General features: G+C 38.2%; 1 protein-coding gene across 9 annotated transcripts in view; it reads right to left on the reverse strand.

Moving 5' to 3' along the window:
- Positions 1-17,661, reverse strand: part of csnk1g1 (casein kinase 1, gamma 1) — a 64,616-nt gene that overhangs the window by 41,227 nt on the left and 5,728 nt on the right. For all 9 annotated transcript variants that reach the window (XM_077201731.1, XM_077201727.1, XM_077201725.1 and 6 more), the window contains 3 exons: positions 16,248-16,561; positions 10,723-10,763; positions 8,917-8,986 (listed from right to left, as the gene is read on the reverse strand). In XM_077201731.1, the coding sequence (XP_077057846.1) occupies positions 8,917-8,986; positions 10,723-10,763; positions 16,248-16,425 (289 nt within the window). In that variant the 5' untranslated portion in view covers positions 16,426-16,561. The remainder of the gene's footprint in view (positions 1-8,916; positions 8,987-10,722; positions 10,764-16,247; positions 16,562-17,661) is intronic.

Raw genomic sequence — 17,661 nt, forward strand, 5'->3', positions numbered from 1 at the left:
CACATTAAACTCAGGTTTCACTCACCTTGAGTAGTAAAAGAATGACTTTGCAGTCGTTCGTGGATAAATGGATTACTGGATAAGAACTGCTAAAAATTTTTTAGAGTCACAAAAAGGATTTTGGCTAAGGGCACCAGGATAATGATTAAAAAAAACAAATAAATACTAAATGCACTGATATGAAAATTATGGAAACTATATTTGAGGACCGAAACCTGATATATTGCCCGATAAATCTAAATCCAACTTTATATATCATTTTTGAGAGCCTGATTACAAAAACAAAAGTCTCACCATTAAAAGCCGTGTCCCAAGCACACAATTATAATGTTCTCAAATGACATACTTGCGCTGCACATGTTGCACTGAGCTGTATTGTCCTTTTCAAAGTGATTCCAATCATAATTCAAGCAACTCAAAACCATCATGGTGAACAGTGTGCATCTAAAGCGTTTTAGCTGAAGGAAATAATCCTTTACTTAATCGGCTTTAATATATCGGCCACATTTTCTTATTGGGCCAATAACGACAACATTTAAAATGAGCGTATAATTGCCCGATACGGATATGGTGGCCGATATATCGTGCATCCCTAATAAATACATTTAGTGACTGTCTATCAGGAGTAAATGTATAGGGTAAAATAAATTGTAACTTGTTTGTTGAAAATGTTAAAGTTTTTAATTGCCAGCACGCAAACGTGTATATGTATATTAGTAGCCATACAGCTATAATGATAGCTTTAAACAAATGTATTGAGCTAAGCAGAACACAAAATATTTATAATGACATGGAAATTGTATTCATTTCTAAAACTTTTCTGGGCAAAAATGTAATATATATTTTTAAAAGCGTTCTCATTGACTGTTTCAACGTCCACAGCATGAAGACTGGACTAATCGAGAATGGACCTTGTCCACTATTTTCATTATCGATTTTTTTATCAAAGACTATAGAATATTGTTTTGAATGGGGAAAATGGCAACACTCAATATGGCGGAATAAGTCCCGCCTTCTAAACAAGAGCCAATCGCGATTGGTAAAGTCATCGCGGCACTGCAGCCGTTAGAATCTCCGTTTCCTATAGAAACAGTCAGACGTGCGCTTCCACTGCGCATTAGCTTGATACAGCCTGAAAAATGTCATTTTCTGTCATGATTCGAGCATTTAGAAACTTAATATATGAGACAGTTGTTGTCCGATTTCATTGGTGATTTCAAATATGAAATTTAATCGTAAGATTGGCGAACAGTTTGAGAAAAGAGATGCCCCGAGAGGCATTTCAAAGATGGCCGCCGCGTCAAATGACTTGTCTTAAAGGGACTTTGTCTTTTTTCAAATAATTAGAATTAGGACTTCAATGACCAATTGATAAAAACAAATGTCAAAACACTGGCATCCCTGGGTTACACTTTCTCTTACTTTTGTAATAAAACAACAAATTCCAACAGTCCAGGAATATGAAGAATCTCTCCCAGTAGCCATGATGGGGCTGACGGCATGTAAGAGCTTGCAGTCGTGCCTGGGGGGAGGGTAGACCTCTGGGCTCGGGTTGCACAGTTCAGGACGTAAGGGGAAGCACATCCTCAGGATTTCATGCTACAGTCACAATAGCATCTCCTTCACCTGAACACCAAGTGCCTCACTTCCTTTTGTCCTTTCTTTTCGGGGTCTGGCAAACAAACAAACATGCTCCCCAAGAAATGGACACAATAGCCTGACTGTAGATTAAATGTGCTTAGGTGTCAAATAGTACTCATTTAAAATATTGTTCTTGTTTGAGAAGCTGTTTCACTTGGATATGTACGTTACAATAGGGAGGAAAAAAAAGCTTAAAAAGTTTAAAAAGCTTTATGCCTACTAAATTAAATTATAATATATTACCTTTCATGTAGTGTGCAATAAAGCTGATTGTGAGTATAATAGGGATACAAAGTTTCAAAGTGCACGATAAATGGAGTTATTGTCTCCCAAAGGAAAGAAACAATTCTGCACTGCCTGAAACAAGGCGTCAGTAATTCCATTCTTACTTCCTGTTCAGACCTACATAGGTTTGTAACAAATTTACATAATGCCCACCTATGGTCTTTATTAGCTGCCTGACTGTGAACGTCACTTTTGACCCGCCTTAAAACACTGTAGTCTTAAAACAAGAATTTGGTTCGCTCGTTTTCTGCGCAGCCAAAGTAAATCCATTTTGCATGCGCTTACAAAGGATGAGGACTCGTGCCCAAATTGATACGGCCCAACCGACACCATCTGATATTCAGGTATGTAATGAGCGATTTGTTTACGACATGTGCTGTAAGCGGGCCATCTGACCAATCAGAGCAGAGTAGACCAATCACAACAGACTGAGCCATCTGACCAATCAGAGCAGAGTAGACCAATCACAACAGACTGGGCCATCTGACCAATCAGAGCAGAGTAGCCCAATCACAACAGACTGGGCCATCTGACCAATCAGAGCAGAGTAGCCCAATCACAACAGACTGGGCCATCTGACCAATCAGAGCAGAGTAGACCAATCACAACAGACAGGGCCATCTGACCAATCAGAGCAGAGTAGACCAATCACAACAGACTGGGCCATCTGACCAATCAGAGCAGAGTAAACCAATGACAACAGACAGGGCCATCTGACCAATCAGAGCAGAGTAGACCAATCACAACAGACTGAGCCATCTGACCAATCAGAGCAGAGTAGACCAATCACAACAGACTGGCCCATCTGACCAAACAGAGCAGAGTAGACCAATCACAACAGACTGGGCCATCTGACCAATCAGAGCAGAGTAGCCCAATCACAACAGACTGGGCCATTTGACCAATCAGAGCAGAGTAGACCAATCACAACAGACTGGGCCATCTGACCAATCAGAGCAGAGTAGACCAATCACAACAGACTGAGCCATCTGACCAATCAGAGCAGAGTAGACCAATCACAACAGACTGGGCCATCTGACCAATCAGAGCAGAGTAGACCAATCACAACAGACTGGGCCATCTGACCAAACAGAGCAGAGTAGACCAATCACAACAGACTGGGCCATCTGACCAATCAGAGCAGAGTAGCCCAATCACAACAGACTGGGCCATCTGACCAATCAGAGCAGAGTAGACCAATCACAACAGACTGGGCCATCTGACCAATCAGAGCAGAGTAGACCAATCACAACAGACTGGCCCATCTGACCAAACAGAGCAGAGTAGACCAATCACAACAGACTGGGCCATCTGACCAATCAGAGCAGAGTAGCCCAATCACAACAGACTGGGCCATCTGACCAATCAGAGCAGAGTAGACCAATCACAACAGACTGGGCCATCTGACCAATCAGAGCAGAGTAGACCAATCACAACAGACTGGGCCATCTGACCAATCAGAGCAGAGTAGACCAATCACAACAGACTGGGCCATCTGACCAATCAGAGCAGAGTAGACCAATCACAACAGACTGAGCATCTGACCAATCAGAGCAAAGTAGGCTCCCAGAAAGGAGGGGTTTAGAGATTGGATCCACTCAATTGAGTGTGTTTTTGACCTTGAATGGATTATAGGGGCATTTTAAAAGCTCTCTCTATAAAGCAAAGTCTGCGACTGCATCCCAGCAGCATCTGTGAGGGGTATCAGAGTTTATGTGGGACCCTGCTGATTCGGTATTACTCCAGCACCGGTGTACAGTTACATAAGCTCGGCTGCCAGGCATTTTAATCAGCCGACTGCTTTTCAGACGTCATACGATAACAACACTGAGTGAACATCCTGGAAACGCTTGTGGTCAGAGTGCCACCTTTCCTGAGGTGCTGATTCATCACTGAAGAGACAAACCCTGTAGAGGACATGTGCGGAGAAGCACGGTCTGCATTCTTCTGTCCCAGATACAGAACAGGAAGAAAATGTATACACGGCAAAAAAGACTTGCACACACATCCCTGCATATACCAGCAGAGATATAAGCCTACACAGAGGTTTACTGAGATGCTTATATAGATGTAGCATCACACTGTGCTGTGTGCTGAATTATTGATCAGCTGCTGCTGCCACCCTTTTCCGGTCTTTTCTGGCCCAACATGCCCCTGCACTACATACTCAACAAAATCACTACAAACACATCCGCTTGATCAGTAAAAACACAGATATGTTGATATGCTACTAACGTAACATCATTTAATGTACTGGCTTAGAGACGACACTGTGGAGGTGATAGTGGAGTTCAGTGTAATACAGGTCTCTACACAGACAATAATGTAATCAGTTGTAATGGCTGTCAAATGAGGCTTTTTTCAGTTCAGTTGACTGTGAGAAGCATTTGCCTTGATACTAATTTGCAGTCTCCACAGTATTTAATCATGTCACTGCATAATTACATTTCTTTTAGCAGATTAAAAAGCTTTGCAATGTCAAAATTCTAGCTAACATAAGAATATCATCAAATCAGTGATTAGCATTTTTCCACTACCGGTCAAATGTTTGGAATAATTAAGTTTTTTTTTTCTTTCTTATGCTCAACAAGGCTGCATTTATTCAGTCGAAATACAGTTAAATCAGTTAATTGTGAAATATTACTACAATTTAAAAAGAACTGTTTTCTATTTGAATAGATATTAAAATGTAATTTATTCTTGTGATGCACAGCTGAATTTTCAGCATCCAGTCTTCAGTGTTACATGATCCTTCAGAATAGGGCTGCGCGATATATTGTTTTACCGTCGATATCATGATGTGTGCCGTCAAATATAGGATTATAGTTGATCTGTAAGGACAAGGCACAAGAAAACAAATCGCAAGAAAACACATTCGTATCATTATGGCAGGGCTCGACATTAAGGCTTGTCCGCTTGTCCGGGACAAGTGGATTTTTTGTAGGACAAGTAGAAGAGAAAATTAGTTGTCCGACCGGACAAGTTAAATTTCAAACAAAATAAAATGCCATGTTACTTCACGTTATGTGCCACTCGTTACGTCTATTTTACAGATTTAATTTTACAGATTTGAAACGAAGACATGTCCTGAATGTGAATGGCCTGTGAATGTCCTGAATGTGACTCGCAGAAAGACGCGCACCAGTATGATGCGCATGCACAGACCGCGCGCCAGAATACAGTTCTCTTTCGCGCTTGAACGAACATCAACACACACAATTAAGCCAAAATGTCATTTGTCGAGTATCTTCATAACACAAGAGCAGTCTTATGATGGACATAAAGAGTTGTGACTCGTGAGAGAATGAGGCGCGTGTGAGATCCGCGTCTCTGTCCACAGCGGCTGCTCTTAAAGGGCCAGCTACCAATAAAGTGTTCTGTCAGTAAAGTTAATGAAAGAACAAAGGGAACAGAGAAAATTACTCACTGCTCTTGACTAAAGAACTTGAGTAGCTTTAATAAGGAGTAGTCTATATATAATTTATAATTTATGCTGCGCAGACTGTTTGATAACTTTATTCAATTTCTGTATATGTCCTACCTGTTAGACAGTTCATTTTTATCCAAACATCAATGGCTTATTGATCATTATAGGTGTTATCAATCATTTAGTTGTTATTGCTAATTTCAGAATTATCACTAATCTGTGTGTGCATTTGGTTTAGAACCAAACAAGTTGACTCATGAAACCATTTGTTTATTATATCGCAATCGCATATCACAACCGCAATATTGATCTCAATAATAGGAATATGACATTTTCCCCAAATCGTGCAGCCCTAGATAAAATTATAAATCTTTACCCGGACAAGTGACTTTTGTGCATGGACAAGTGAAACATAAATTTACTTGTCCGAAGGACAAGTGCCTCAAAAAGTTAATGTCAAGCCCTGTTATGGATCTGTGCATTCGGTCTTAAAGTGACAGCAACCTAATATTCCAGCTGTTGTCTATGTCAATGTTAATCAAACAACAACAAAAAGAGAGAGTTAATTTTGTAGCTTTAAAAAAAACTATGCAATGCCATTTTACATTTGATTATTCAATTCCTGTACCTGAATACTGTTAAGGCTGTTTATTTTATCTTATCATTTCTTCTGTTGTATTCATCTATGCTTGTAATTTTTCTATGCAGATTCACTTCCCAACAAAATCATCCCAATCATTTTAGAATTATTAATTCTTTCCAAATAGAGCTATACAGGTCATCTGGGAATTTTCTTTTCATATTGCAATTTTTATATTACTTCAGAAATCATTCTTATATAATGATTTGCTGTTCAAGAAACATTTCTGAATATTTCAAATAAATGCTGTTTATTTAAATCTATTCATCAAAAAAAAAAAAAAAGTACTGTGCTTTCCTCAAAAATATTGAGAGACCAGTATTTGAAGACTATATGCACCAGCAGCATGGCCCGAATTATGTATTTTAAAAAGCACTGGAAGATATCAAAAGAAAATGTGCTTGTTAGCATAACCCAGGAGAAATGATTGACACCCAAATCTATGCAGCAGCTAATGCTGAATCCCCCCTTCAGATGATCTAGCCATCTATTAAATGCAAACACAAGAAACTGGGTATACATGACAAAGCACCTTCTTGATGGCGCACTAAAAAATAGAGTATGCAGATGTTGACTAAGGAATGACTGTGCGTGAATCTTAAAGGAGTAGTTCACTTTTTAAAAAACTTTTGCTGATAATTTCCTCACCCCCATGTCATCCAAGATGTCCATGTCTTTCTTTCTTCAGTCGAAAAGAAATTAAGGTTTTTGATGAAAACACTCTAGGATTTTTCTCCATATAATGGACTTCATTGGGTACCAAACGGTCCAAGGTCCAAATGACAGTTTCAGTGCAGCTTGAAATGGCTTTAAACGACACCAGACGATGCTTAAGGGTCTTATCTTGTGAAACGATCGGTCATTTCAAAAATAAATAAAAAAGTTTAAGTTTTATAAGCACAAATGCTCGCCTTGCTCTGTTCTGTGATGCACGTTCGTGACTCTCCTGTTCAAACTCGTTCATCAAAATGAACAAATATTTTTTCGAGTCATTTCGTTCATTAAACTTAAACTTTTTTATTTATTTTTGAAATGACCGATCGTTTCGCAAGATAAGACTCTTATGCATCGTCTGGTGTCGTTTAAAGCCATTTCAAGCTGCACTGAAACTGTCATTTGGACCTTGGACCGTTTGGTACCCAGTGAAGTCCATTATATGGAGAAAAATCCTAGAGTGTTTTCATCAAAAACCTTAATTTCTTTTCGACTGAAGAAAGAAAGACATGGACATCTTGGATGACATGGGGGTGAGTAAATTATCAGCAAAAGTTTTTTAAAAAGTGAACTAATCCTTTAAGAGAGTCTAAAGGTGATGATAGACAGGGCAACTTTTTGAGTGATGTTGCCGTCAACGGTCAACCATATGAGACACAGGGCCCACGACCGATCAAAATTATCCAGATAGAAATGTATTGCCCATTTTCAATGGGAAAGTGCCCAAGCAACAATCGCTCGGCAAGATTGCCCAGCAACATTGCTCAAAAAGTTGCCCTGTGTATCATCACCTTAAGGCCACGCCCCGTCATCATCCAGACAATGAACATATAATTTGCATTGTCACCAGGGCAACACCGTGTGATGCACCACTTCCCGAATCAAGCCCAACAGCCGCAAATGTTTTTACCACTAGTCTCACCTCAATATGGTGTCTTGATGAAAAAGCTACAAGATAGTGAGATCAACAGCATGAAAACATCAAATTTAGAGGGCAAGAATACAATAATACATTCGTCAGCGTCACTTTTTCAATGATGCACTACTCGCATTTACGGAATATCCGATTGGCCTGAAACCAATCAGAGAATTCCGGAATTCACATGCTTTTTCCTGCTTCCACTGTCATGGGTCATATCCGATCCGTGCCACATAATAGGATTTTTTTTTTTAAATTGGGTCACTTGAACCATGCAATGTAAATGTGGCTTAATTTAGTTAACATGCACTAAGAATAAACAATACTTCTAAAGCATATATTAATCTTAACCAATTTTAATACATTTTTATTTTTAGTGCACAATGCACTGTGAACTAACATGAATGAACAAACAACGAACAAACGACTGTATTTTTATCAACTAACATTAACAAATATTTTATGTGTGTTTTAAAAAATGTATTGCCATCCTGTTCGGTCCAGCATTTTTTCATGCAATAAATTTGCATATAAAGAGACATGGATGGAAACTCAACTAATGTTGAATCCCCAAAAGATTAGTCAGCATATCGTATCCATTTGCGCCTCACAGTCACACCTACTTGAAAATAGTTGGGGGAAAAAGCAGCAGCAAAACAATGAGGTACAAATAGCTTACAAAAGCCTTGACAATTATAGGGAACAAAATCACAATGGTTTGACATTTTGAGAGAGGCGGCACTTCACTGAGACAAATATACAAGGGAAAACCGCAGAATTTCTTTGTTAAAGGCACTAAATAGATTTTAACATGATCTGATCATTGCGGTTCTCAATTCATCAGCCACTGAAGGTGAGGCAAAACATTAATTTTGTGATTTTAATTTCAGTTTAATATATACGCCTAGGCCGCATAGTAAAACTAACCGTTCTGTAAGATCAAAACTGAAGCTATGACTCAACATGTCAGATACTCCAGAGGGAAAAAATCCTCAATCCAATACAAAGGAAACATCCTCAGAAAGCCTGCTCGGGAAATGCTGGCTTCAAAGCAAGAAAAATAACAGTAAATCCCGGTCACAAAGCCTGAGTGCAGTACAAACAAAGTCATGCACCTGCATATGAAGATTAAGGATAAATGTAGATGAGATACGATGAGCGAGCAAACACACTGACTGAACGAAAAAATATAAACAGCAGGAGGTGAAAATGCATGAAATGAATATTATCCAGGTAAATAAAGGAGATAAACACAGGGTACAGCAGTGCTGGTGATGATTATAATCTTACCAGAACTGCCTAATGTTTTGTAGAACCGGTACTCCAGATGAAGCTGTGGGGCCCTCGATTTCACAGGTTCCTTTAGGAGTGTCAGACAAAATTGTTTTTTAATTAAAAACCTTTTATTTGTTTACTTTGAAGTCAAAATTAGGGTTGGGATTCTGAAATTGATTGCAATTCTGGAATCTGATACTTGAGGTCAGGAATCGGATACATGTTATAAAATTAACATTTTGATTCGGCTTATCGATTCCGGTGTGAGCATTTTATTGTGATTTTAAACAGTTCAAGAGCAAGACGACGTGAAAGAACTAAATTTGGGACTTGCGCGCTGTTTTCTGTGCTGTGCACACACACACACACACACACACACACACACACACACACACACACACACACACACACACACACACACACACACACACACACACACACACACACACACACACACACACACACACACACACACACACACACACACACACACACACACACACACACACACACACACACACACTCTCAATACTGAATGGAGTTCTCTTTAATGTCTTCTTGCACTTGAACGGATAAACAAATATTTATGTCAATATATCCCTGTAAACACAGTTGTTTATGTCTTAAGTGAACGTAAACAGTTGAGAAAGAAAATGCATGTATCAGCATATTGGATTAGTGCATTCAGTCTTAAAGTGACAGCAGCATAATATTCCCGCTGCTGTCTGTGTCATTGTTACATTAAAAAAAGAAAAAGAAAAAGTCGCTTACTGATCTTGACGGATTAACTTTTGTAATTTTAATTAGGATTAATCTATATTTTATATATTTATAATTAATTGTAATACATTATGGTAATGTAAAGAAAAAAATGCATTTAATAATCATAATATACAGTATTATATTGTAGTACAATATATGTTATAATAAAAATATTGAAATATATTAGATTATTTTCAACAGGCTTAAGTGTGTGCGCTTTGAGTGCGCATGAGCGCTCCATCTCCAGGAGAGTGGTTTAAACACTGGAAAGACTTATAATATAACAAAATACATACTTTAGTGACGATGCGTCACTACCTCGGTTGTGCAATTGATAATTCCTGTGTCAACTGTGCAGCTCACTTATAGTGCAGATGCGATGTGAAGCCATTTGTGCATTTTGGGAGGGAAAGAGAGAGCGCACGGTGATTCACTCACTCTGTTTGGGAAATTACATCTCACAGAAAGTTCAAATTACTATGCAAGTTATTTAATGAAGAAATATGAACTGAGATGGGAAAGAGATTGAGACACAGCATGTCCTGCCATACCTCTCATGGCAGGCGCGGGTCTTTATGTCGTATGCATGAGATCGGTTTATGAGATCGGCCTTTTTAGAGACCGCCGATAAAACTTCCTAAAGCGATTATCGGCTAATAGCGATCGGTAGCCGATCAATCGGCACACCCCTAGTAGTAATACAGTATATAGTACAGTAAATGGGGTTTAGCTGCAACCAAATGTTTTGCAAAAGACAGAATAAATTTAGTTGAATCTGAAAAAAATTGTTTTACTTATTGGAATCAAAACTGAGAATCAATAAGAATAGGAATCGATAAGCAGAATCACTAAAATTCAAACAATACACAGCCCTATTCACAATTTACAACATACACTTCAACCAGTAAAACACATTTATTCCCGTACATCTGAGGAACATGTTCAAGTTGTCACTTCTAATATTCTTTTAGTTTCAGGTTCCTAAAATACATTATGCTTTCTTCCTTATAACGTGACTTCCATGAATTTGTATAAAATAATAAATATAAATGTACTTACCAACTTTATTGCAACATACTCATTGGTATAGAGATTCTTTCCTACAAAAACAAAAACAAACAAAGGGTGACCAACTGAAATTGAAATGTTTGAACATGAATGTAACAATATGGACTTTTCGGCCAATACTAATATTTTTAATGATTGGATTCAGATTCAGATCATTTTATTTAATGCCATGTCAGCATTCAAAGCTATTTTCATGGCTTAATGATTGGAATTCTGCCTTTATTAGATATGAAATCTAATGGAGATTTTGACAGGAAAGTGAAGGTATAGAGAGAGGGGTGGGGCTGGTATGGGACATGACCCAGGTCAGTTTTAAACTCAGGACCCATTAGGACAACAGCAACAGCTAGAAGTACAATTATGTCAAAGATTATTGGTCGAACAACAAAAGTAATAGTTCTATTTTTTGCCAGTTCCAAAATCTACCAATTTTGTCATCAATTCTAGAAGTTAATTTAAAGAGGGTTCACTATTTATTTAAGAAAAGACACCCAAGGCACTTCTTCCCGTCCAAAAAAGTTAAAAAGCCTTTATTTACATCACGGCTATTACAATAGAAACATTAAAAATGGCTAAAACACTGCACACTGATGCATTTCGGCCTTCAACCTTCCTCAGAGTGTGTCGATATGTGAACAATGGCTTTTTAACTTTTTTGGACTAGAAGAAATGCCTTGAATTTTTTTCTGAAAGTATATGTTTGAAACCCAACCAAAGAGCACCGTCTGTGATTACTTCACGAGGTACTTCTAGCAAGTAGCGTTCCAAGTGTTTTCTTTGAAGGGTTTACTAATTGTCAGCAATTATTTGCATAACATAATGGTCAATGCCATTGGCCATCTAAAACTGACTGGTCAAACAGTAAGCCTATATATACATATTATGGGCCAGATTCACTAACAGCTTACGCCAGCGGAAGCAGAAACCTCTCTTTTGGCATAAAAAAAAAAAACTACTGTCAGAATTTAAGACACAGTGAAAATTTAGCACTGAAAAGGCATGGACAGGGTTATTTTTACGGCTGACCTTATGCATATGCATTTGTAGGAGTTTCCCTTTCAGACTCAAAATGTATGGGAGGAGAGTATTAAGATTAATCATGCAGTGTGATTTACTAAGGTTTGCGCTAGTCAATTTACTGGTATTTGCACCCTTATTTAACAATTGTCTTAAAACAGACACTAAGTTGCGCTGCACTTGGTAGATTGTGTTGGTCATTATGGAAGTTATCCGACTGCGTATCTGTTCTTTAATTAGAGTGACGTCAATAGATCACGTGCAGAACTTTCCACTACCATCAGTGTTTTTTGGAATTGCGCTCTCGTGCTAATTTTTCCGGTTAAGTAAATCTGGCCCTAGATGTAAATAAAACATTACAGAAGAAAAGATGGATAGAACAGATTAGAAATGCCCTAGCATACAAAGAGTATAACATTTGAAGCTCTGGTATTATCAGCTTCCAATATCATCCTGATATGGGCTTTTCATACTGCACTTAATCTCAGGTTATCGTCAGTATAAACCCCCCCATTTTAACCCCAGGTAAAGGAACGTTTCACACTGGTAAATAAGAAGCTGGGTTAGCACCAGATTTTACCTAGGTTTATGATGAAACCCTACTCCGGGGCAGGGGCAGCACCACTGTTGCAGTGCATTGTGGTGCCAAATGTGTGACAGTCGCGTGCCTCATATTTACGTGTGTCAAATGGTGACAAAACGCAACAATTGGAGTGAAGAGGCCGTGTCATTCAGTGACACTGACATCACAAACATGCAAATAAGATTGTTAACCCAGAGTTTAGGAATATAGAGTGTGAAACGGCAGTGTACGAATACCCAGGATTAATTGTTAACCCTGGGTAAATTATGCGCAATGTGATACGTGAAGAAAGATAACCCAGGGTTTAGAATGACCCAGGGTTAACTAGTTCAAGTGTGAAATGCCCAATAGTACAGAAAACATACTGGCCAATACTGAGATGTTCCTGATAATATTGTGCAGGCCAGGCTTGAATCTTTCCCTCCGTTTGTTTGAGCCTCCCAGCCAAACCAGTTCAACACAACCAATTGTGTGATTTTAGGGTGGAGATATCTTATAGATCGGGGAGGTTTGTTCAAGGAATCCTCTTTGAAAACATTAGTTTTAACACTAATGCACAAATTACACACTTGATTAAAGGATGTTTCACATGACCCAAGTCAACGTTCTCCAATGGAACGACTAATGTTGGTGACTTACGAAACTGCTGAGCTCCTGAGATCCACGCCTGCTTGGCACCTTTAAAGGGATAGTTCACCAAAAAATTTAAATTAGACCATAATTTACTCACCTTCAAGCCATCCTAGGTATATAGGACTTTCTACTTTAAGAAGAATACAATCGGAGTATATAAAAAAAAAATGCTGGCTCTTCCAAGCTTTATAATGGCATTGAATGGCCGCACATCTTGTCTATCAAAGCACATCCATCCATGATAAAAGTGCTCTACGCGTCTCCGGCGGGTTAATAAAGGCCTTCTGAAGTGAAGCGATGTGTTCGTGTGAGAAAAATATCCATTTTTAAAACTGACTAAAATAACTAGCTTCCGGCAGACGGCCATACGCATCGATTCACGGTGAAAGAGTAACCTTTGACCTGACGCATGGCGTAATGACGAACGCGGAAGCACAGAGGATAGAGCAAAACAAAACACCAGTCACGAATTAAAGGTCTAAAACGACAATTTTTAAAGAGAAATGTGGGAGGAGCTTGAGTTTGTTGCCCAGCCCTGTTTGTTTGAACCGCGAGGGGCGTCAAAGCTTACGACACTCCTACATCATACATCGTCAAGTATTACTCTTGTGGTGTAAGTCGACTTGCGTTATTTAAGCTAGTTATTTTAGTTGATAAAGTTAAATATGGATATTTTCTTACACAAACGCTTCACTTTGCTTAAGAAGGCCTTTATTAACCCGCCAGAGCCATGTGGAGCACTTTTATCATGGATGGATGCACTTTTATGATGGATAGATGCACTTTTATCATGGATGGATGTGCTTTTATGATGGATAGATGCACTTTTATCATGGATGGATGTGCTTTTATGATGGATAGATGCACTTTTATCATGGATGGATGCACTTTTATGATGGATAGATGCACTTTTACATGGATGGATGCACTTATCATGGATGGATGTGCTTTTATGATGGATAGATTCACTTTTATCATGGATGGATGAGCTTCTATGATGGATAGATTCACATTTATCATGGATGGATGTGCTTTTATGGACTTCAAAACATAAACGGCCATTCACTGCCATTATAAAGCTTGGAAGAGCCAGGACATTGTTTAATATAACTCTGATTGTATTTGTCTGATAGAAAAAAGTCATATACACCTAGGATGGCTTGAGGGCGAGTAAATCATTGGCTAATTTTAATTTTTGCTTGAACTAGCCCTTTAACCCTCTGAGGTCGGCTATCGCGTGGGCGCGATAGTCTCGCTTTTTTTCTTATCAGTGCAAAAGAAACTCAAAATACTCTGTTGATTTTGATCTTACATATTAAGTGTTGTACATCATTAGATCCTGATAAGTGTCTATGTTTTTTGTGGATACTCACAATAAAAATAAAGTGTTGTGCTTGTCGCCAAATAAAGAAAAAAAAAACATGATGCGCGTTCTGCCTTCTCTCTGTCAGTGAAGTCCATTCTGAAACGCGTTCGAAAATTAACTGTAATTCCGCGAACACTTGTCATACAGGCACGAGTGTTTTTCCATAATGAAGCTTGAACTCTCTTCTTTTAAATTAATTAATTTATATAAAAAATAAATATTCTCAGTTTATGTAATCTGTATGAAAAGAGAGAGATGTCTTTTTCTTTCCAGCTCATTATACCTGATTACGTGTTAATGTACCACGCCCACAGAGAGCGCGCGGTATTCAAACGCAAATGATCTGAGGCAAGCCATTCAAACATGCCAACGCCCACCAGCTGGATTATAAAACACATCATGTTTAGTCAGTATCTTACTACAGCTGTGTACACAGCGTATCCCTACGCTGTGAGCAATAATACTATCTAATAACCCTGGAAAATGTACCAGAAGTGCTGGTAGTTTCATTTCGAGGAGCAACGGATCCAGCTGATGTAGTAAGTCATTTATTCTTAAGTGCTTTGTTCTAATCGCGATATTGAATAGTGTCTGACTGTAAACCGCAAAAAGACTGTTTAAATATGAATTGCGTGTCTGTGTGTAGGCTAAATGATGAATGAACGGCACAGGCGCGCACACGCGCTTTGTTTACTACAATTATACAGCGCGTGTCTGAGCCGTTCATTCACTCTCGCACCTACATTAGTAAACGTTATGTTAACATGAACACATCCAAACTATATTGCTATAGCCTACTAAGATGAGTAATAATAGACTGAAATATGTTGAAATAAAAATGTCTGTATAAGCAACAAACTGCAAATTAACATGTATATGCTAATATATCATTCACAATATGTTACAAATATTGTAACAAAGACTAAATATGAATGTTTAGACAAGATTTTGTGATTAGTTTTGGATAGATTATAAAGTTTTGACTTTAAAAAAAGACTACGGTCACATTAAATAGGTACGCTTTTGTTCACCAATTTCTGCTCATAGTTAAATATACTATAGTATGATGTTTTGTCAAAAATAAAGTAGGTATATTGAATTATCAACTAAGATGTTATTATAGTGTTTGTTCTAATATTCAAACTAATGAATCTTTACCTTTTTTAATACGTATGATAAAATGTATACTTTCTACAAAGAAATACACTTAAAATATTGTTAAAATTGTAATTGTTGTTGTAATTGTAACCTATTTGTAATTGGTTACAATTTCTAATTGTAAAATATGTATATATAGATCATTTCTTTTGTCCTTGCATTCTTTGGGACCCTGTGACACCTGTGTGAAAGGGCTAATTAATATGCAGCTCATTATGTATGTGGCACATTATCCGGCCTTTGTCTTCTCAGGTGTGAACACGCCTCCACGCATATTGCCTTTCCAAACAAAAGGTGTCTTATACAATTTAAATCAATGTATTGTTTTGTGTAAATGATTAGGCAGGATGATTTTCAGATCATTTTGAAGCAAAAATTCTAGGCAACAACAACCATTAGTCAAAAGTCTTGTGGACACATATTTAGTATGTGTTTTTAGGCCTTATTTCAGACACTTTAAGTTTTAGTTTTTTCAATAACCACGCATAAACATTATTCTCTAAAAAATACAAACATGTACATACATGTTGCTCACAGATTACGGTAGCCCCGTTTGTGCTATATAGAGTGAATTTACACCTTTGCCATTAACATGTTTATAAATAACTGAAAAAAGCACAAATGTCAGAGCATGTCAGAACACCTCCAGGACCCCAAAAACACCTTAGACCTCAGAGGGTTAAGTAAAGAACCTCACCCCAGGTTGCTCCGAGGAGATCAATTTTTGTGATCAATTAAGTCACTGATGGCTTTCCTTACCGAGTTTCAGCTCTCCAAAGTTGCCACAGCCGATCTTCTTGCCAACTCTGAAGTTTGGTCCCACCATGAGGACCCCCGAGGATGAGGAGCTTGAGGGCCGCGAGTGCCCGCTGCGCCCCTGGGCCATTTTACTGCTCCTCACCGGCCTCTCACCCTCCTTCTCTCTGGGGTGATCCATGACTGCGGCGCCCGAGGCACAGAGATCCAGACGAACCAGGCCGGAGCCCAAAGCAGACAGCTCAGGCCAAAAGAAAACTCATGGGACGACGGCTGTTGGCACCACTGCCGCTGAACCATTCACTGCTGCCAGCACACTGAGGGGGGAAAATTCAATCGGAGTACGCTTGAGCACCATTACACCTCTGAAACAATTCAAATGTGTAATTATTTAATTAAATCATGTACATCATGAAATGACCACTGTATTCTTATGAGAACAAGTACACAAAAGCTGAAATATTTCACTCTGAATGCCAAAATTCAACAAAAATGAACCTATGTACCACTGCTATAGCGCCACGGCTAAATAAATTATATTTTACCAGGGGGTATTCTGGTATAACACACTTGAGTTTCCTTTCATCAAGGGGTGGAATAATTGGTCAGCTGTAGATAAAAATCCGCCAATTTTCATTCTAATCATGCATTCAGCCAACAGCACATTTGGGCAACAGTGAGAGCGAATGTATAATGCTAAATATGTGCCAAATTTAAGCTTTTCTTAGAATAGAAAAGTGCCCTTTTTGTTGCATTTATCGCATTTAAAAGCTGACGTAGGCTATATTGTGCCAATAATAATTGCAATATTTGTAAATAACTTATTAGGGATGCACAGAAATTTCGGCTACCAATTTTTTTTCCGGTTTTGGAGGGCTGAAATCAGTGACTGAAACAGACGTTTAATTAGCACTTGTCAGATGGCACGTTTTGACCATGTTCAGTGTCTATTTCGTGCTCGCAACGTGGATAAGCTACAACAGTTAAACATGTCAGCTGTGTGGACACCAGCTCTGGATTGACAATATTAATTAGCCGACTCGATTTCAATCGCTAATGATATGATTTCTTACATTTAAAATCACTTAGTCGGTGCTTTTTTTCTGTTGATGCGTGAACAAAACTTCACTAAACATCTGCTTTGTTACTTTTAATATGAAGCAAAGTCTCAACTTAAAAATTCTGTCGATTTTATTATGAAATTAAGACAATAAATGTTTTTGAATTTTTTTATAATACATAAGTTTGTTTTAGTGTTGTTAAAAAAAAAACACTAGCTTTTGAGAATTTATTTGAACCAATTATTATTGCTTCGTTGTTGTTATACGTATTTTCAGTCATTTTAAAGGCTATTGTTCATTTAGGTCAAATTTTATTACCACAAAAAAATGTATCTGGTTAATCGTCAAAATAATCG

The sequence above is a fragment of the Siphateles boraxobius genome, unplaced genomic scaffold, assembly GCF_051911475.1.
Source record: "Siphateles boraxobius isolate OS27281-9 unplaced genomic scaffold, OSU_SipBor_1 48, whole genome shotgun sequence".
Taxonomy (NCBI): domain Eukaryota; kingdom Metazoa; phylum Chordata; class Actinopteri; order Cypriniformes; family Leuciscidae; genus Siphateles; species Siphateles boraxobius.